General features: G+C 42.6%; 1 protein-coding gene across 5 annotated transcripts in view; it reads left to right on the top strand.

The window, feature by feature from the left end:
- LOC111956573 (CMP-N-acetylneuraminate-beta-1,4-galactoside alpha-2,3-sialyltransferase) overlaps positions 1–20,622 on the top strand; it is a 78,194-nt gene that overhangs the window by 11,849 nt on the left and 45,723 nt on the right. For 2 of the 5 annotated variants that reach the window (XM_070436737.1, XM_023977059.3), the window contains exons 2-6: positions 2,390–2,530; positions 9,524–9,571; positions 11,660–11,702; positions 12,958–13,050; positions 19,261–19,355. In XM_070436737.1, the coding sequence (XP_070292838.1) occupies positions 2,422–2,530; positions 9,524–9,571; positions 11,660–11,702; positions 12,958–13,050; positions 19,261–19,355 (388 nt within the window). In that variant the 5' untranslated portion in view covers positions 2,390–2,421. Of the gene's footprint in view, positions 1–1,101; positions 1,148–2,389; positions 2,531–8,427; positions 8,522–9,523; positions 9,572–11,659; positions 11,703–12,957; positions 13,051–19,260; positions 19,356–20,622 lie in introns of those variants that run through there. The other 3 variants (XM_070436738.1, XM_070436739.1, XM_023977061.3) reach the window with 3 other exon arrangements.

Genomic DNA, 20,622 nt, shown 5'->3' with positions numbered 1-20,622 from the left:
AGGAGTTGGTGGATGCTTTAGTCCAGGTCTGGGAGGAGATCCCTCAGGAGACCATCCGCCACCTCATCATGAGCATGCCCAGGCGTTGTAGGGAGGTCATACAGGCACGTGGAGGCCACACACACACTACTGAGCCTCATTTTGACTTGTTTTAAGGACATTACATCAAAGTTGGATCAGCCTGTAGTGTGGTTTTCCTCTTTAATTTTGAGTGTGACTTAAGGACAATGTCAAATGTGATATAGCGAAGCACCTGAGTGAGTTGGGTACGCAGGTACTTTCCTGAAATTGATGACACAAACAACTGGATTCATTATCCCTTTCATGCCCTGCCTCCAGTCCACTTACCGATATCTGAACAAGAGAGCCTCATTGAAATTGCAACAAGCGGTTCTGTGAAAATGGAATTTAAATCAGAAGCCACTGCCAGATTTCTGGATTGGGCTGCGCTCAGAGTATCCTGCCTTGGCAAATCGAGCTGTTAAGGTACGTGGTTGCAAAGGGCATCAGTGTCTATGTGAGAGTGGTTTCTCGGCCTAGCATGAACTCAATACAGGCACAGACTGTGTGTGGAAAATGATTTAAGACTTACACGGAACCCAAACCGGCTGCGCGCGTGCGCCATCGTGCATAAATGTATTTTGTCCCCCTACACCAAACGCGATCACGACACGCAGGTTAAAATATCAAGTGTACTGCATTGACTTGACTGTTTGTCTTTGACACASACGCTTTTGTGTTGTTTCTCAGTCACGTTACACCGTTTTATTGAATGTAATCTTTCTATGATTAGTCCTGTCACAGGTGTAGAATCTTCAAGTCCTATAGTATGCCTTTGCTTTTAACCCCTCGTCATCTGTTCGTTTTTCAGCTGCTCCATCGCTTTTCTAGTGGTCCCTGTAAAGAGAAGTAATGTAATCATATTTCAACTAATTCAGCTCCGTGAAGTTGCCTCGCTCCGCAGTGGTTTTGAAGACTAGTGTTTGCACAAGCCCTTAGCTGTTCTGCAAGAGAGAAAAAAGGAAAGTGAAATGGAATTTGAATTGTGGCTCAGTTTTACATTTCACGCCCACAATCCAAGCTGTGTAATGTGTTTCGACAGGTTCTGTGAGTGATAAAAGTCAACAAAGATTATTGGAATTTGCAGGTGAGACAATTTGCATTGTTGGATTATATTTTTTTTAACATTAGGGGCTGGGGTAATTTGGACATGGCACAGTATATTGTAGAAGATATTAAAGGAATGGTTTCATTATCCAGATTCAGCCACTATTTCTTTGTTCTTCGGTGCTGCGCTCAGATCTCAGGGCATAGTGGCTTTTCCTTTGTCTCAGTGGAAACAAGGGAACCGATGGTAGAGGAAGCCAGTTGGATAATATTACCTCAGTTATGGAGAGAATGAGAAATTTATGTTTTGGGAAATTAAAAAACGTCTCTCTCACAAGACTATACTGTATGATTAGCCTAGTTTGAGTGTTGGCTCAGCATAAAAKCTTTCTTTAACTACACAGTGTTGACCACTTTCAACCATTGCAGTTTCTTAAGTAGCTGACAAGCAGGGTGTGCTTTACCTGTTAAAACAGACTTCTTTATCTTCCCCCTCCCCATGAGCACTGATCTTAGCATAATGGAAAAGTGAAACTAATAGCACTTATTGGGGATCCACCTTATTGCATAAACACAGCATTGGGTAGTCTTAGATCGCTCTCTAAAGAGCGTGAAGGGTTCTCCCGAGGAGAAGGTTGTGACGCCACTAAGTACGGCCGAGGGGAGGTCCCGAGGGGGACAGAGATTTTTGCGTGTTTGAACACCTGTAACTGCCATTTTCTGAAATCTAGAGCAAAAAATTATATTAAAAAAAATAATAAAATAATATATATATATAATATATATATATATATATATATATATATTAATATATATATATATATAAAAAAACAAGAGTAGATTGGATAAGGTTTGACATGGCCTAAGCCAGGGATCATCATTTATTTGTATTATTTTTCATGAGTGGGTGGTGGGGAGCCGAAACAATTTGTACTGCAAGAAGCCTGGACAGATATAATGTTTGACTCAAACGAAATCATTTCAAACCTTGCTTACCTTTTTCGTATATGATCACGTGTCTCTTTTATTATGTATGGGAATACTTGTACAGATTTCCAGAATGTAAAATCAATTGGAGCTGATATCCTGGTGTCTTTTATGTCCAACAATGAAAATGCTACATTTGTTTGTTGTTGCTCAGAACTTGGGGTGGGGGCAAATAAAACACACCAGTTGGGGAACCCTGGCCTAAGCCATTTCTCACAGCCAGACAGCCTATTTTCACACAACACTGACTCCTTCATCCTCAACTCCATTTTCCTCCTCTGCATCTATCCTGTAGGTGATGTGCCATGTGAATGACTGAGAACCACCATGAAGCCCTCACACAAGCTGCTGTTCGTCCTGTGCCCCATGCTGGTYGTGGGCTTCATCTACTACTCCTCTGGGAAGCTACACCTGCACGTATGGGGCCAGAAGCCACGTGAGTTACACTAGACAGCCTACGCCTCTCTCCAATCATCCATCCCTTCGCCTGTCTATTTGCTAGACTGCTGGTCTGCCTCTTTTTCAATTGACTTGCTTTTCAGTCTGTTGATTTACCTGTCTTTGTATGTCTCCTTGTCGGTCAAGCTACTGTCTCTCCGTCTGTCAACCTGTGTGCTTGTCAGTCAGTCCATTGTTCACGGATGGTCTGTCAGTTTGTGTGTCAAGTCTTCCTCACTTCCTGTTGTYGTTTCGGACCACAAGCGTATCTCGATTTGCCCGCTAGTCCCATCAGTCAATGCCTCCCCCGGTCCCCTTGGGAGAGCTTAATTAGAGTTGATGTACAGCCGCTCAGACTCCCTGTCTGACTTCCTGCTACTAGAGAGGATTGCAACAGACCTTGCAAGACAAGTCTAGCTGTTTGCTATATACTGTACATGTATTACTATTCCCTAGGTAGCCCATTTCTCTCATTCATTTCCTGTAGTTGACGAGGACTACATTTCCACCTGGACGGTACTTCTACAGCCGGGTTTTCTAACTGGCGGACCTCAGGTTTTATATATTTTTTCTGTGCAAAAGACATTTAGATTTTTACAATTTTGTTAGACATAAGACTGTAAGAACACCAGGAAATCATCTCCAAGTGATTTTAATTTTGTAAATCTGTTTACAAATGTAAGCAAGGTTTGATATGATTGTTTTATGCAAATATTATATCTGTTTGGGTTTCTTGCGGTCAATTTGCCAAATTATTTGTAATCATGTTCCGGCCCCCCGACCATCCTCTGTGGTCAGTGCCCGAACCCACCTGGCAGTTCTGGATACTGGCTGGTTATGAATCAGGGTGATGGAGAGGGTTACGTAACGGTGGAAAATCTGAAACCTGACAGGGCGTGGATGGTGSGGTGATGTTTCACTAGTGCGGGTCCCTGAAACTGTTCTTTGTAACCAGTAGAGGGGGCTAAAAGATTCCCAATAAACATTCCCTGGAAATATTTGAACTGGCAGGCGGAGGTGTGTTTCATATCAGCAGGGAACACTGTATTTGTGCTTCTCAGTGGAAAGGGTTTTTGTTTTGTGCTTTAGACTATGTTTGCCTCTGAGAAACATGTAGCCGGAGACGTTGTGTTGAAGGAAGCTTGAGGGGCTACAAGAATATCAGTTTGACACTTCAAGTTTTGGGGTCTTGTCCACCGGAGGGTACAGTAACAGCACAGTGAGACAGGCGTCCGAGAGGGGACGCCTAGCTTTTGGATGCCATCCTAAGTATCGGACTTCCTCAAGTAACTTGTCTTAATCTTTGTATACTCCTCCCATTTAAATTAGTCATAAACATTGGAATTTTAGATAGGTGTGCTCCTTCAAAGAAACTTATTTGAGTCTTTCATTTCACTCCTCTGAAGATGTATTTTTTTTTGTCATTCGAGTTATTCCAAAATAATGAATTAGTTATTTGAAATATATTCAGAAATGATTTATGRGGGTTCCGAAGTCACTGTTTCCAATTATATTTCTCACAACACCAAGATGGCAAATATTTATTCCAGAAAAATACTATTTGGGAGTTGGAGCTTTTTGCACGCTGCTGCCAGATGTTGAGGTCCCGATTTTTGTTTTGTTTGTCCAAGAGGACAGGTAGCATGTTCGTAAGTCCCTTTTGTGTGCTCTCCCAAACTCTGACCTTGTGATCTGTTAATTCACCAGAGAGTCAAACAGGATAATCCCTGTTCTACACTTTTGAGGTATTCTACTCTGGGAGTCTGAGTCACCGTTGGTATCCAAGGTGGATACGCTTTTAACTACTGTTATGTAAATATGTATCCTTACAGTGAATAGGCTAAATTTTATTTTGGCGTTTGTCGTTATTTTGGCTAACACTAAACTGGTGTGTCACAAACCCTGAAATGGTCAACCGAGCAGGTAGGCTATAGGGCTGAGTCCTCATGTTTGAACCCTGATTGAAAGGCTATTTTGGCTTTTAACATGACCTACCTGACCCCTTGAACTTCAAACAAGTTCATATGAATGTTTTCATTCCCACTGTGGCAACTCGAGAGGATGTTTGACACTTCTGAAGTTGCCGTGACAAGACCCCTGTGTGCATCGCTTTACACCGTCAATATTTAGGGTCCCCGGTTCCCCTCTCTGATTTCATTACTCTCAAGGATTAGAGCAATGATGCCCACATTGCCCATATACTACACTTGTTTATAGTGTCAGGAGACTGAGCCCCCCCTCCCAAGTCCATTTGCACATCACTGACTAAGGGGTCTTTATTCATCTCTCATAAAGATGCCTTGGCTGGATTTGAGTGAGTGCTTCAGTTTGACAGTCAGTCTGCATCCGTTTAATATCAGAGCCTCTCGAGGCCTGTAAGTGGTCCTCCACTACAGACAAATTTAATGAGCCGTGACAACCGGAAACGGTTTGACGGTGTGCAGTAGGAAGTGAGAGCAWTAGCCTCTGTTGACTTTTGTATGATTAAGGCTTAGTTAGCATTGGAGAAGAGGACATCTTGACATGTTATCGTTTCTCCCAGCCCTCATCGCTTCTGTCTGCCACCCTCGGCACTGTCACGCAGGTGTGACTGAAAGTGGACACTCAGTTTTTGTCTGTTGGTACATCACCCAAGGGTGTCGACTGTGAAAGACCACACCTGTGTTTGGCGTATAACCAATTTGTGGTTTGCGTCGGCGACAATCTATGCAGCACATTAGCCACCTGTGGCTTCATACACGGCTTTTGTTCTTTCTACACAGCTAGGTTTTTATCTAGGCAAGGCAGCAAGCACGCTTGGCCTTATGGTTACAATTAGTTTAGTTTCTAATTGGGAATTGTATTTGTTAACACGGACTTGTTGTACCATTTGAGAGAGAGTTTGGTTAAAATGCCAGTTTATGGCATAGGTATGTGCATCTTTCCCTTCTATATATCTGCTTTCCATTACCGGAAAGATATGTTTTAGTTTGAAACAAATCAATGCGATATGAGGATTTGTTGCATAAACACATTAATTTCCCATTCTAAATTCAAATCTGCTGCTGATGGGCCTCTGAGCTGGATCTGTCTGAGCTGACTTCTCTCTCTTTGTGTGTGAGAGAGAATTATGTTTGTCTATGGTATGTACTATGTAGACGCCTGATTTGAGCCATAAGAGAGACTAGGCATCTTCCGCTCCACTATCAGATTAGGGGACGCAGTAATGTTCCCCCGACCCAAGGTTCTGAAATCCCATCATCCACTAATTAACTTGTTAACTTGGCAGATTTTAATTGAGTTGGAAACAATGATGCATCTGCAACAATCAACTATCATTCTGAAGACTAAGATGCCTAGTTTATGGCACAGTGTCTTATTTTAAATACGTTTGATCTTTTTTCCTGAATTGTGTACATTTTCACCTCAGATTCTTATTACCCAAATGTGTCCGGATTAAATTTCTAGTAATTTTATCCAATTTTACATTTAGATTTTTTGTTGTTGTTGAATAAAACACAGTTGCTGTAGTTTGTCCATAAACCATAATGTTATTGTACTTGAAGTTTACATTAAACTATAATATTTATTACATAAAAACATTGTCTGTGGACATGTTTCTCAATACCGTCATTGCTGTAAAAACTCATAATTTTTAAAATAAAATTGTAGTCACCCATGATGCATCCTCTAGAGCAGGTATTCCCAAACATTTTCAAACAGTCCACGTATGGCCCTGTTGGGAAATATACATTTGGGTGAGGTTTCTTTCCCGCCCAAGTAGCCTCGTTTCACTGCCAAAAATAAAATGAAACCATCTAGTGTTCAGCAAAATTAACAACACAATGTCAAATACAGGTAGCCTAGTCAAATAATTAACATCCAATCACATTAACCGTTACTCTCTCATGGGAATTACACTAACGGTCCGTATGTAGCCAAACGTAGCTGCTGCTCATGTTGGTATCTGTACTGATGGCGCAAAAGCCATGACAGGGTGACATAGTGGAGTGGTAACGCACGTGCAAGCAGTTGCTCCCGACGCCACTTGGGTATACTGCAGCATCCACCGAGAGGCTCTTGCTGCCAAGGGAATGCCTGACAGCTTGAAAGACATTTGATACTACAGTGAAAATGGTTGACTTTGTTAAAGCAAGGCCCTGAACTCTCATGTATTTTCTGCACTATGCAATGGTATGGTCAGCAACCATGTGGTGCTTTTTCAACCTACAGAAGTGCGCTGGTTATCAAGGGGCAAAGTATTGACACTTCTTTTTGAATCGGGAGACGAGCTTAAAGTTTTCTTTACTGACCGTCATTTTCACTTGTCTGACCGCTTGCATGATGAYGAGTTTCTCACACGACTGGCCTATCTAAGTGATTTTTTTTATATTTTTTTCCTCAGCTGAATGATCTGAATCCTAGGATTACAGGGATTCTCCGCAACTATATTCAATGTGTGGGACAAAATTGAGGCGGAACCCCTCGGCAACATTCCGCTGAAAAGGCAGCGCGGGAAATTCAAAAATATTTTTTTTGAAATATGTAACTTTCACACATTAACAAGTCCAATACATCAAATGAAAGATTAAACATCTTGTTAATCTACCCATCGTGTCCAATTTCAAAAAGGCTTTACAGTGAAAGCACAACATGATTATGTTAGTTCAGAGCCAAGTCAAAATAACACACAGCCATTTTCCAGCCACAGATAGGAGTCACAAAAAGCAGAAATATAGATCAAATTAATCACTAACCTTTGATCTTCATCAGATGACACTCATAGGATATCATGTTACACAATACATGTATGTTTTGTTCGATAATGTGCATATTTATATCCAAAAGTCTCAGTTTACATTKGCGCGTTACATGCAGTAATGTTTTGATTCCAAAACATCCGGTGATCTTGCAGATAGCCACAGAAATACTCATAATAAACATCGATAAAAGATACAAGTGTTATCCACAGAATTGAAGATATAYTTCTCCTTAATGCTACCGCTGTCAGAWTTTTTTTTTTMAATCACGGAAAAAGCATAATCTGAGTTAATTTGGTTCAGTTTGGGGTTTGCGGATCGATGCATCTTAAACATTTGAATTGGGGACTGGTGTGTACCGGTGAATCGTTACGTCCCTAGTATGGCCGTTTTGGTGCAGTCTCCACTTAAATACTAAGCTAGTACCAAACAAAATCCAGGGTTTGCCTGCCTAGAATAGCCATGCCTCCTGCTTTGCTTTAATGATCAAACAGAATACAATTCATGACTCCCGTCTCATTGTTCAGCAGAGGTCTGTTGGTTGTGCTTGATCATCAGCAGTTGGATAAAAGAACACGACAGCTGTCCTCTGCTTATTTTGATAGAGGAATTTTTTGTTGCTTGTGAAGACATGGGATGGTTCTGTTTGAACCTGATCCTCGGTATGCAAGAGTTCGCCATATTTATCTCTTAGAAATATAARTTAAAAAGACAAATCTGTAAGGGGAAGTGGAAAGGAAATGTGGACCTGTTGCCAACTGCTAAAGATAACAAACCCTCATAAACAGGGCAGGGKGATTCAAAGGTCAGGGTGGGTCCGCAGTTAATTGAATTAAGTTAAACAGTTTTACACGGCCTGATAGGCAATGGTTACATTTATAAGYCCTCCGTAATGGGCCAGTCCAACCTGTCTGAAAGTCACATGGACTTTAGGAGTAGTCTCCTCTGTCTTGAGAATATTTTGTAGGGCAAAAAAAACTATGTTCACTTTGAGCCCAAACTGTGTCTCTGTGCATTCGTTTTCTATCCGTCTCTGTGCTTGTTTATGTGCTTGTTTATCTGCTCTGTCTCCCAGGCCTACTCTTCCTTTTCCTGTTGAGCCCTCTYGGTCTCAGTTGCTCCAATAGCTCACCGGCGATGGCACGAGTGAGCTGCCATTCTGGCTCCTCTGATGTCCTCTAACCCATTTTGTTTGCAGAGATTGATTCGGAGCCCACTCATATTCCAGTCTAAAGGTCAAAGCACCACAGGTAGAGGCGCTAGCCCTCTTTCATTGGGTGACAGTGGGAAAGTGGCGCAATCGGGATGCTTAGGGGCTCACGTTGGAACATCAACAACTTTCTGCTAACACTACAACAAAAGCCTTGCGTTTTATCCTCTCCTAATGTCTTTCTGAAGAGAATGTACTCATTCACTCTTTACTGTGGTCTTTGCTTGTACTGTTCAGAAACCACAATAACAAACACTAAAATAACCGGGAAGGTGCATTTCATATATATATATATATATATACACACACACTACCGTTCAAAAGTTTGGGGTCACTTAGAAATGTCCTTGTTTTGAAAGGAAAGCAATTTTTTTTGTCCATTTTTAAAATAACATCAAATTGATCAGAAATACAGTGTAGACATTGATAATGTTGTAAATGACTATTGTAGCTGGAAACGGCTGATTTTTTTATGGAATATCTACATTGGCGTACAGAGACCCATTATCAGCAACCATCACTCTTGTGTTCCAATGGCACATTGTGTTAGCTAATCCAAGTTTATAATTTTAAAAGGCTAATTGATCATTAGAAAACCCTTTTGCAATTATGTACTGATTAAAGAAGCAATAAAACGGGCCTTCTTTAGACTAGTTGAGTATCTGGAGCATCAGCATTTGTGGGTTCGATTTACAGGCTCAAAATGGCCGGAAACAAAGACCTTTCTTCTGAAACTCGTCAGTCTATTCTTGTTCTGAGAAATGAGGGCTATTCCATGCGAGAAATTGCCCAGAAACTGAAGATCTCGTACAGCGCTTTGTACTACTCCCTTCACAGAACAGCGTAAACTGTGCTTTTCTTTAAAAAAACAAGGACATTTCTAAGTGACCCCAAACTTTTGAACGGTTGTGTATATATAAAACTTTGGGTACTAATGCCACTAACCTCTCCTCCTCCTCCTCCTCCTTCCTCCTTGGCTGCGGACACTGTTTGCCATGGTAACCCCCACCGACTGGGTCTATCTGACCCTCTTGTGTTTCAGAGTTGGAAGCGGACATTTCTCTCACCGTGGGACGAATAGTAGGCCCAGGTACAAACCTTTCCCCCCTTTCCTCTCACCCCTCTTCAACAATACACTTCCAAGTGCCTCCTGAAAAGCATATTATACCTCAGCGGCCGTGTTTGGGGGGGGGGGGGTGTGTTCCTCATCTCTTAAAAGTTCACGCTTCTTTTATTTTGTGCCAATAGAGCTTCTCTGCAGTCGACATCATCCCAATTAGAAAGTAAAATGCTTACATGGAACATGTCGTGGTATTCAAAGGCAAGCAGGGGAAGATGAAACGATCAGTAAATCTGGTCTTTGATAGACGGTATTACAGAGTAGGACAGTTTTACATTTGATAGTCGCTGCTCATCGTTATTGGACTGTGTCGCCTCCCAACATCGTGCATGGCCAGACTCCCTGCAGGGCTCTGTGTCGCTGCCCACTGTTTTTACAAAGGGCCCCACACTTGGCACCCTTTTCCCTGGAAAGGGCTACTGGACATGCTCCCAAACCGTTTTTGAAAGGCGTCCTATTGAGATGGGATGGCGAGCGAGCCATTTGTTTTACAGGTAAATGTGGCACCATCTCTCTCCAACCTTTTGAACCCAGTCAACAACCACGCATACCCTAGACATTTGGATGGACCCCAGACACTGGTGAGTGGGTGAGTTTCAGCCGGCCTGATCCAAAAAGAGCACAACTGKAAGCTGCACGTAGACTCCTCTCGACTTTGACCACATATCCCCAAACCCAATGTGGATGGAGCAAATAAAGCACAGCTCAATTATTCATGTCGCTTGTATTAAATGTGATTCAACAGCGCCCTCTGTTGTTGATCACCAGGAGAGTGCCTCTGGACCAGTCACGGAAAAGGGGCATAAAGTAAAGGTTAGGCGACAACACAGAGTCTGAAGGCATCTGGCGCTCGGTGGTTTCAGTGGCCAAGGTTTGTGCTGTACAGGCAGGGTCCTGCTGCTTTCTCCACTCAGCTCAGGAGGCTACAACATGCTTCCTTCCAACAACACACACTCATAGCCGCTGCATTAAAACCCATGCCCCCATCCACCCGTTCCTCTCTCTCTCGCTCTCTTTCTCTCCTCTAGCATCCCCCTGAAGGCGTAGCACAACCACAGGAGTGGTGAGAACTGCTTCCCTTTCACCCTTTTCTCCCCAATTGCTAATTGTATTGTTTTGATGAGGTGTCATTTATGTAACAGGCATGTTTTGAAATGGCTGTCCTTTTCATGTTTATTGCATCACAGATATAGCCTATAGTATTTACTGGCTTCATCGGAAGATGCTGTTCAGTTGTGAGTAATGGTAAACATATGGATAATTGAGGAACTGTAGTAGCTTTTAGAGATTCACTAGTAACGTACTGTAAGTCTTTGCTGTATTTCAGAGACATGGCGAAATGTCAATCCTTCAGTAACAGTTGGTTCCAGAGACCTGGAGCATTCTGTAGACCTAACGGTTTGACAGAATGACCAATAAACTAAGTTAGCATGCCTCGTAATAGATTGCCGTCATGCCGAGTCACGTCCAGGTCACAATGCTGGATACATGTGTACACAAACGGACTGAAGTGGAATTCAAATAACTGTCTTGCGGAATTCATTTCCATGTTGAAGGACACGCTATTACTAAGCTGTTAACAGTTTTGTCTTGTCTCAGGGGAAAACAGCAGGTAGATATTTTTAAAGGCACATTTGGCTTGTGCTTCTTTCCCCCTCTACTGAAAAAGCCTAACCGCCAACTACGCTTGAAACGGCACCTATGGACCCGACCCCACATGGTCCTCCTCCATAGGTGAACCACAACTGCTGTTTTTAACTTATCATTTGGACTTGAACCTCAGCGAGAATGTTTTTGGCTGGCTTTCCTTAACACCCCTGCTTATTTGACCGGCCGCAAAACSCCCCCCGCTCTCTAACCCTAATGCTTTCAACCAAGTGTTTTGCTTTTGTTTCTTTTTTCTTTATGAAAATGCACAGGCTGTTTACTTGGCGAGAGATGTACAACTACATTCAACATGAGGATGGATGATCACTCTGTCTCCCGTGTATGGGACGAGTCCTAGTTCACAAGCGATTTTGACTCCTGTTTGTTCATTTCAGTTTTCTCTCTTTCTAGTGTACGATAAGCAGGGCTTTCTGCTGAAGCTGGATGGACAGTTGTAAGTAAAACRATTTTTTTGGTAAAGTACAATTTTATCATTTTAAACCAATAGGGTTTGGTTACTCATCTCCAATTGATTGTTGTAGCTGGTTTTCCGAGGCTATTTTTTTTTAGGAATGGGCTTAGCTATAACCAAGACGTCTCCCCTCATAAGAATGGGCTGTATTCAGTTTAAACAAAAACAAATCAGAAACTGAACTGGAGATGGTGTCCTGAATATTAGTTGTATTCTTAGATTGACTCTGGTTCTTAGATTACATGTAGCCCAATAGATGTAATCAATGGGATAATTAGTCAAATGTGACATTGAATTTGTGATTTATTAATCTCACATCCATCAGTCCATTCAAATAAACATTCATTGGGATTATTTTGGCCAATTTGACACCAAGCAGGTGTGCTGGGTCAAATTGTAATGGCCATATGAATCTCTATATGGCTAATGAGTGTCAAGGTTTGTTTGTGGGTTAAATGGAGGTAGGTGTTGGTTCTGGCTTATATGCAAACTTGAGTAATTGTATTCTGTTGGCCTGTGAGCTCAGCTATGTATGTGTGTGTGTGTTGCACTCCTACTGTAAACTTTCATAGGAGGCCTCAGTCCCTCGTCCCCTAGCTCACAGGCCATATTCTCATCATCACTCCGGCCTCTGAGGGCATATCTGTCCTCCCCATACATTCACACTATAAGCACAACGTCAGGAGAAGGGTTATGCTGGTTCTTATCTGGGGCTGCTAATACAACTGCCTGCAGCAGTGGCCACCAATTCTGATCACTCCCTCTGACTTAGCAAAGATAGCACGTCAGCAAGAGACCCCAGTCCACTCCAGCTACAGCCTGTCCATCCACGCCCCTCCTCCCCCCTGCCATACCCCCCCATCTTATCAACACTGACTCGGTGTGTGACAGATAGGCCTCCCATAACGCTGGGACCTCCCTCCTTTCYCCCTGTTTATTTGAACTAGTCTCATGCCATATAGCAGGTCATTAATGAGTATGATCGCAGTGAGGAGGAGATACAAGGGGCTGGTTTGAACTTGAGCTTCTTAGTCCCTACTTTACCTTTTAAATCGGACAGGACCAGCATAGGACGGGCTTAAGGGGACATATCAAACTGTTTTTAGTTCTATCTTCCAGGGAGATCTTTGTCTAAATTGGATTATGTGTAGAAGKGCAAACACTGCTTGTTATCAGGTCACGTTGTTCTCAGTCTCATCTAATCCCCTTTATCCTCCCCTCTTGGTGCCACTAACAGGCCGGCGGAGTTGGCGTACAAGTATGGCAACCTCAGCGAAGGAGTTTGCAAGCCGGGCTACGCAGCGGCCAAGATGACCGCCATCTATCCAAAGTGAGCAAAACTCCTGTTCTCTCCAGGGTTTGATTAAAGTCATTGGGTGCATCTCAAGGKTCTTAAGAGGCTTCCTCTCCTTGTCTCCACCCCTTTTGTACTTTGCACTGACTTGAAAACTTGGGGCGGCAGGTAGCCTAGTGGWTAGAGCGTTGGGCCAGATCGAATCCCCGAGCCGACAAGGTAAAAGTCTGTCGTTCTGCCTCTGAACAAGGCAGTTAACCCACTGTTCCTAGGYCGTCATTGTAAATAAGAATTTGTTCTTAACTGACTTGCCTAGTTAAATAAAGGTTAAACTAAAATCAACTAAAAAAGTTGTAAGATGAAGGCAAATTCACAGTAGGCATATGCCATAGTTCAGTTCAGTTCAGTTCAGTTCAGTGGAGATGGAGAGGAGATGAGGAAAGGCAGCCACTTTAGATTATTGAGACGCTCCCCTGGAGACGTTACGTCATTACTCCAGCCAGCATGGCCTACGGGGAACAGCTCGTAACATAAAAGCCCCACATTTCCACACAATCTTTTAGGTTTCAGTCATGTTTCATTCATTCATTTCCTCACCACAAACTTCATACCATTTCCTCGTCAGCCCTCCGAGCACAAAAGCATCTCTGTTGGGAGAGCGTAACCCCCCCATCCTCTCCCCATTTGAAATGGTCGCAAGTGATGCCTCAGAGGCTTATTGTCGGAGGGGCACCGACTTCCTGTCCAGGAGGGCATGACTCATCACTTCCTCCTTCAAACACAATCCACGGAACACTTGACGGCCCTCCGTGATGTCACTGGGCCTTTGATGCCATCCCTCCACCCTTCTCTCCAGCCATAGGTCATTATTCCATGAGGCCTCATCAGCTATGGCCAATAGAGGAACATTTTCCACATAGCAGAAGATTTTCCCAAGGCATCTTACTCAGCTGCTCCTAAATGTGGAAGATGGTGACTCCATCTTAACATACGATGAGGTTGTGTTGATGTATAGTCTGAAAAGATGGCTAATTGTGTCTCATAAAGCTCATATTCGCTTAGACCAGCAATGACTGACAGCTTTATTAAAGATATCCTGATATTTCTTGTATTCTGTGTGTTATACTTTCTGAACAAAAAATACTGGCATTTTTTGTGTAGATAACAGATTTTCGTACGGAAACCCAAAGGGGCCGTTGAGGCGTGTTACACAAATAGGCTTATGATTATTATGACTAGAGAGAAAAGGGCTTACTTGGAAGAGCTACGCTGGGGCTCTGCTAAATTAGAGCAGTCGTTAAAAAAGCCGCCTGGTTTCCAGGGAACTGCCCTCCCAACTAGGAGGCTGTGTGTTAACGATGTCTCCCAACCACTTCTTCTAATCAGCCACACGTTTTCAGATCAAAGTTCCCTACAACAGCGAGCACCTGCTTGGGACCGCATTGATTACTACCACGTTCACTTCAGTCACACACAGTTCAATTAGCACTATTAATGGCTTAGAGTGACAAAGTTGGGTGTATCTGTTAGATGTCCTGGAGTTTGAGGTTTGTGATGGGGGAAAGCAAAACGTGATTGGTCGTACATGACATGTACAAACACAGATGCCAAACAGCTTGACTTTTCCCCCCMAAAAATTGTTACAGCCTGAATTCAAAATGGATTCAATATTTTTTCTCACCCATCTACACATAATACCACACATTTTTTAACATTCACACCCGTGATTCAATACACCTTTGGCAGCGATTGCAGCTGTGAGTCTTTCTGGGTATGTCTCTAAGAGCTTTGCACACCTGGATTGTTTAWTATTAGAACATTATTATTTTGAAAATTCGTGCTCTGTCAAGTTGGGTATTGATCATTGCTAACTGTTTTCAAATCTTCCTATAGATTTTCAAGCCGATTTTAAGTTTAAACTTTAACTTAGCCACTCGGTAACATTCAATGTGGTCTTGATGAGCAACTCCAGTGTATATGTGGCCTTGTTTTAAGTTATTGTTCTGCTGAAATGCAAATTCATCTCCCAGTGTCCAGTGGAAAGCAAACTCCATTCTTATTTTTTATCTCTCTAGTCCTTAACGATTACAAGCATACCCATACCATGATGCAGCCACCACTATGCTTGAAAATATTGAGTTTGTTACTCAGTAATGTGTTATATTGGATTTGCCCCAAACATAACTTTTTGTCCTGAATACAAAGTGTCAGTGACACAAAATCTMAATTTAATCCATTTTAAATTCAGGCTGTAACACATTTTTTKTGTGAAAAAGTCAAGGGGTGTGAATACTTTCTAAACGCACTGTATGTCTGTAAACGGCTACCTCTTCTTGGCCACTTTTCCATGTAAAGCCACTCTCATAGAGGAGTGGCAACCCCAGCTCTGTTATCCAGATCTGAATCCCATCTTTGGTCTCATGGCCAAATTGGATAATAATGCATGTAAACATGTAGCTAGCATTTTCTTTTTGGCAAATTACATTTTGGCATAAATTCATTTAGTCTGTAGTAAAAACAACTGATGGTTATTTACTTGGCCAGATCCCTTAACCTCCTGAATTTGAGGTCCCTCCCTAATCATCTCCATCCTCCATGTTTGTCCTCTTCCAAAAGGCCCTGCCCAGTGGAATCCAATTTATTTTCAACGCTTCCCCTCCCCTCACGCCAAACTGTTTGTATTGGAGCTCTAAATCAAGTGTTGGCGGTGAACTTGGGCGGCGCGGTTATGAAAATATGGCCCCCAGTGAGAGGAAATGAGCACAATGTGCCTGGGCCTCCTGTTTTGGGAGCACTCTCTCTTTAAGACAAGCAAACTATCCCCTGTCTGTCCATCCATAGGCTAGGATACTCTTGACAGTCCCAGTTATTTAATGCCCGGCTCGGCCCCTGAAGCCACACGTTCATGAGTCACGGTTTGTTTTGGCAAGGGTCTTTGCCCGTCTGTTTCTGTCAGGTGATGTGTGGAGAGAGAGCCAGACATGACTGTTTACTCTTTTTCTTTCTTGGTGCATCAAGTGCAATTAAGGAGTTTGGAGAACGAGGACAAGTGGCTCCTCTTGTAAACCGTGTTTGCTCATTTGAGTTCAGATACGATTAGTAGGATGTGAAGTTTGGTGACCTGATAGCGGAATCGGATTTCTTTGGTGTTAGTAGCCATCTTGACTGGGTGCGCTGTGGGCAGCCGTAACTAATTGTTGGTTAAGACAACCCGTGGATGTAGACGCAGCCCCCCTGGGGGTTAGCCTAGTGAAGCCAGCCTGAGTTCCTCCTCCAGATGTTGTTGTGGTTTGCGTCCCAGGCCTGTGTGAGTTGTAGAGAACGTCTTGTTGCTGTCAGTGTAAACACCACGGGGGCCTCGCTGTGTAATCACAGCGAACTAGTAGTCTCGCACACTAACACTCGCTCTCACATTGGTCCTCTATGCTGTGTAGGTTTTCATAGGACGCAAAAAGATTTTTCCTTGTTAAAATGGGCTTACAATATAGTATGTAATGTTTATCCATACACATTTTTATGACTAGAGTGACCTAAATCTAATCTCATATTACTTTTCTACCACAACCACATTTTTCAAAAGAGCTACTAATCATACAAAGAATTTCTCCACAAGAATCACTTCTGACATATAAACCGTCCTAGAACCAGTAATACCCTTGTTTAAATTTGTAAGTCGCTCTGGATAAGAGCGTCTGCTAAATGACTTAAATGTAATGTAAATGTAAACCCCAATCTGCGAGCGTGTTGTGAGTACCTTAAGTGTGAGCTGTAAAAGTGGAGTGTTGGAGGCGTGGGCTTGTTAAACGAGGACCCTGGTGCTCTCCCCAGCGAGACAGCGGGTCATAAAAACAGACATCCATCGTCCGGCCACACTTCCAGAAGCAGAACGTACAGCCCGGGTCTGAGGCCTGACCAGGGGAAGTGGCTCTTTTTTTTGATTTGAGAGGAGTGCTTTATCAAATAGTGGTTGGTGTAGGAGCACTTTGTTCGTGCACCGTCTGTTTTTGCAAACATTACAAATCAACACTGCCTACTTTAATTTCCTCGAAACATCCCTTCCCAAATCGTCTGGGACAGATAAACACTGACATCAGGACATGTATACCCAGACTGTGTCAAGAATGGTTTCGGCCTTTTCCTGGGAAGAAACATTGTCCATAAGAGTACATGTAGCAGACTTGTTCTCTATTTTCCTCTCTTCCTTGAGTCAACCCATTTTGCCCCCTGTGTGAACGGGATGGGTTCGGTGAACGGGGGAGTGGAAAAGTGGGATGACGCGGTTAGATTGATGAGTGGAACAAGCGTCTCCTCTTACGGCCCAGTGTCTTTAACTCCTGGCGGGGAATTAACACCAGAGCCCCAGGTCACGGAAGAGTTAAGTGGGGGCCATGGGCTTCTAGGGAGGAAGAAACGCTTTTAGAAAGAAACTGTCAGCTTCTAAGTTAGTGTCCAGAGAGACATCAGGGTTGTGCACACCCAGACCCACGTACTCTGCTTGATAACCTAATACACAGGTGAGTGGGTTATCAGGTAAACTCTGTTGCTCATTGGCAAGTCTCAATTCAACTTGATGAACACAGCAATCGATCTATGGTGAATATCTCACTAAACATTATCTGGCGCAGGAAACGGCTCGCTTTTGAACTCTGCATCTAGAAATGAGAGGACATCGCAACACAGTAGGCCTATTTTGGTTACCTTGAGTCATGCTGGACTTCTCATGAGTGGACAGACAAACTGTTTTACAAGTTTTATATTATTTGACTTCAATTAAATGCAGTCTCAAATGTCCGCCTGGCCCTTTTTAATAGCCGGGCACACGTTTCAGCAAATAAACACGTTTTCAAATAACCGCTGGGTTTAAAATAATTATTTACGAGGTTACAATGGACACAGCTCTGATATTCCCACGGTCATGTGCATTAAACATACATTTTTTATTCTGGCATTGTTGCTAGCCGTTGCGTCCCTGTCCCAATTTTTTTTCTTTTCTCGAGCTCTCCATGGTCCTGAAGCGCAAAATCAGGTGTGTATGATAGGCAGCCTAGTCTGCACGTCTGATCTGTGATGTATTTGTTGTTTTAATGTTTATACAGGTCATACGGGTCACAATAAATAGTGTGGTAGTCTTTTCAATATTTTATTGAGCAAAAGCTGTGTGTATCATTAGCGGGACGCCGGTGAAATTGGAGTGCGCAATTTCCGGTGAAATTGGAGGGCGCGCAATTCAAATAAATAATCGTAACATTAAACATTCATGAACATACAAGTGTCTTATATCATTAAAAAGCTTAAATTCCTGTTAATCTAACTGCGTTGTCAGATTTCAAAAAGGCTTTACGGCGAAAGCATACCATGATTGTCTGAGGACAGCGCCCCACATCAACATATTTTTTTAACCAGCACAGGCTTCACAAAATTACAAATAGCGATTTTAAATAAATCACTTACTTTTGAAGATCTTCCTCTGTTTGCAATCCCAAGGGTCCCAGCTACAACATGAATGGTCGTTTTGTTAGATAAAATCCTCCTTTATATCCCAAAAAGTCAGTTTAGTTGGCGCCATYGATTTCAGTAATCCACTCGTTCAACATGCAGACAAAGGAGTCCAAAAAGCTACCGCTAAACTTCGTCCAAACAAGTCAAACAACGTTTTTATTTAATATTCAGGTATCCTAAAATGTATAATAAAGTATAATATTTCATACGGAAAGTAGTATGTTCAATAGGAAAGTAAAATTAGTAAGCGTGCGCCCTCCTCCTCATGCGCTGAAAGACTGATATTGTACCGGTGGTCTCTTCACCAAAACTCCAAATACTTGTTTGTTTTTCCCCCAAAAAAGCCTGAAACCTCGAATAAAGACTGTTGACGTCTAGTGGAAGCCATAGGAATGGCAATATGGCAGACAGATTTACATAGAAACCCATTATAAGAGCCTGGGAGCTTTTTTTCTTCTTTTTTTTCTCTTCGGATTTTCGCCTGCCATATCAATTCTGTTATAGTCTCAAACATTATTTAACAGTTTTAGAAACTTCAAAGTGTTTTCTATCCAATGGATATCCTGGCTTCTGGGCCTGAGTAACAGGCACTAGACCCTATCCCTAAGAAGTTAAGTAAATAGAYGCTTGGCTCAAATAGGAGCCCGTCTCTAAGTGCTGTTTTTCTTCATCGATTGAAACACCAGGCTATTTATTGAAGTTTTACAGTAATCCCTCCTGTTCTTCTTTCTACTGTTCTTCTCACAGGTTCATGAAGCCAGCTCCCATGTTTCTCGACCGGAACTTCAAGCGGCTGGCCAAAGTCCGCAATTACTTGCCTCCATTTGGATTCAAAACACAAGGTAAGACAAATTGTGCGTCTAACATTAGACAGATTTGATTATTCCATGTATCTCATTGATGGCAATGGATGTGTCATTAACTTGTCATGGTGGTTTTGGAACTGTGTATAGATGATGATTTGTGCTGGATAGGTAAGCTAAAGAGAAGAGGGTGCCAGAGCTCTTACCATCCTTATCACCACGGGCCAGTTAGTGCATCTTCACGCTTGGTGATAGAGCTGGCAGAACATCCCTCCTGGCCTACTTGGGTTGATCTCACGCTTCTCCTGTCATGCTCTCTGATGGTTACACACACTGCCACTGACTGTGCCATTGCCTGGGTTGTGGCGAAGGGTAGAGGGTGAGAATGGGATGCTTGGATATTACAGGACGTTTCTTGCTACGGCAACATCTAGACAGTGAGACAACACTTCAGTTTCTCTGAACTTCTACAAACTTTTATGGCTTTTTCTTCAACTTCAACACCCATCCTGAAGGTGAAATGCATCAAAATACTTAAGTCTTCATTCTTTCCTCAATTGTGAAGCAGTAGGGCTGGCACAATAACCAACTGTTATGGATGAAGACCGTCATGAAAATAAAATTTGAATAAAATAAAAAATGATATTGAACAGCTGACTGAATGACCAAAATGCAGGAGCAGCACACATAGAAATATAGTGAATAGAACAGGCTTGGAACCTCTAACCCTGGCAATTTGACTGGCATACTCATGGGTACAATCCCAATGTCTGGCTGGTATTGTGATGTAGTAATTTCCATGGAAATGTACAATGTTCATTCAAATGACGGTAACAGATGTGGCTCATGCAATGGCATGTACTTTTTTGGAATGTGAGTTGAATCAACAAATCATAGCACATACTTGACTTCCTACTTTGCTCATAGGTCGAACGWATACAGGTTAAGACAACGTCGTCACAAATCTGAGACCAGCGCCATTGCTAACTGCCATAGCCGGTACCATTGTTGAAARGAGTTATGGGATATTAGAATCACGTTGTCTCAACATAGCTTTGCTTCTATGGGTATACTCGTAATGGCTGCCAGTCCACCCATTATGCCATCATTGACTTGAATGGGGACTCCTGTTTTAATTATTAATAATTTTTTTTGTCCGATTTTATTTTATTAACATTACAAACGACAAAATCATACAAATAACAACTACATCACACCTGCCCAGACCCACTAGCACACACCCCCATCACCAGCGCCCGCATCACTTTCCGCCACATGGTTTGAAACTGCACCATTTTGTTACTCT

This window comes from Salvelinus sp. IW2-2015, linkage group LG32 (genome assembly GCF_002910315.2).
Source record: "Salvelinus sp. IW2-2015 linkage group LG32, ASM291031v2, whole genome shotgun sequence".
Taxonomy (NCBI): domain Eukaryota; kingdom Metazoa; phylum Chordata; class Actinopteri; order Salmoniformes; family Salmonidae; genus Salvelinus; species Salvelinus sp. IW2-2015.
The sequence above is the reverse complement of the archived record's forward strand: the minus strand, read 5'-3'. Positions and strand labels throughout refer to the sequence as shown.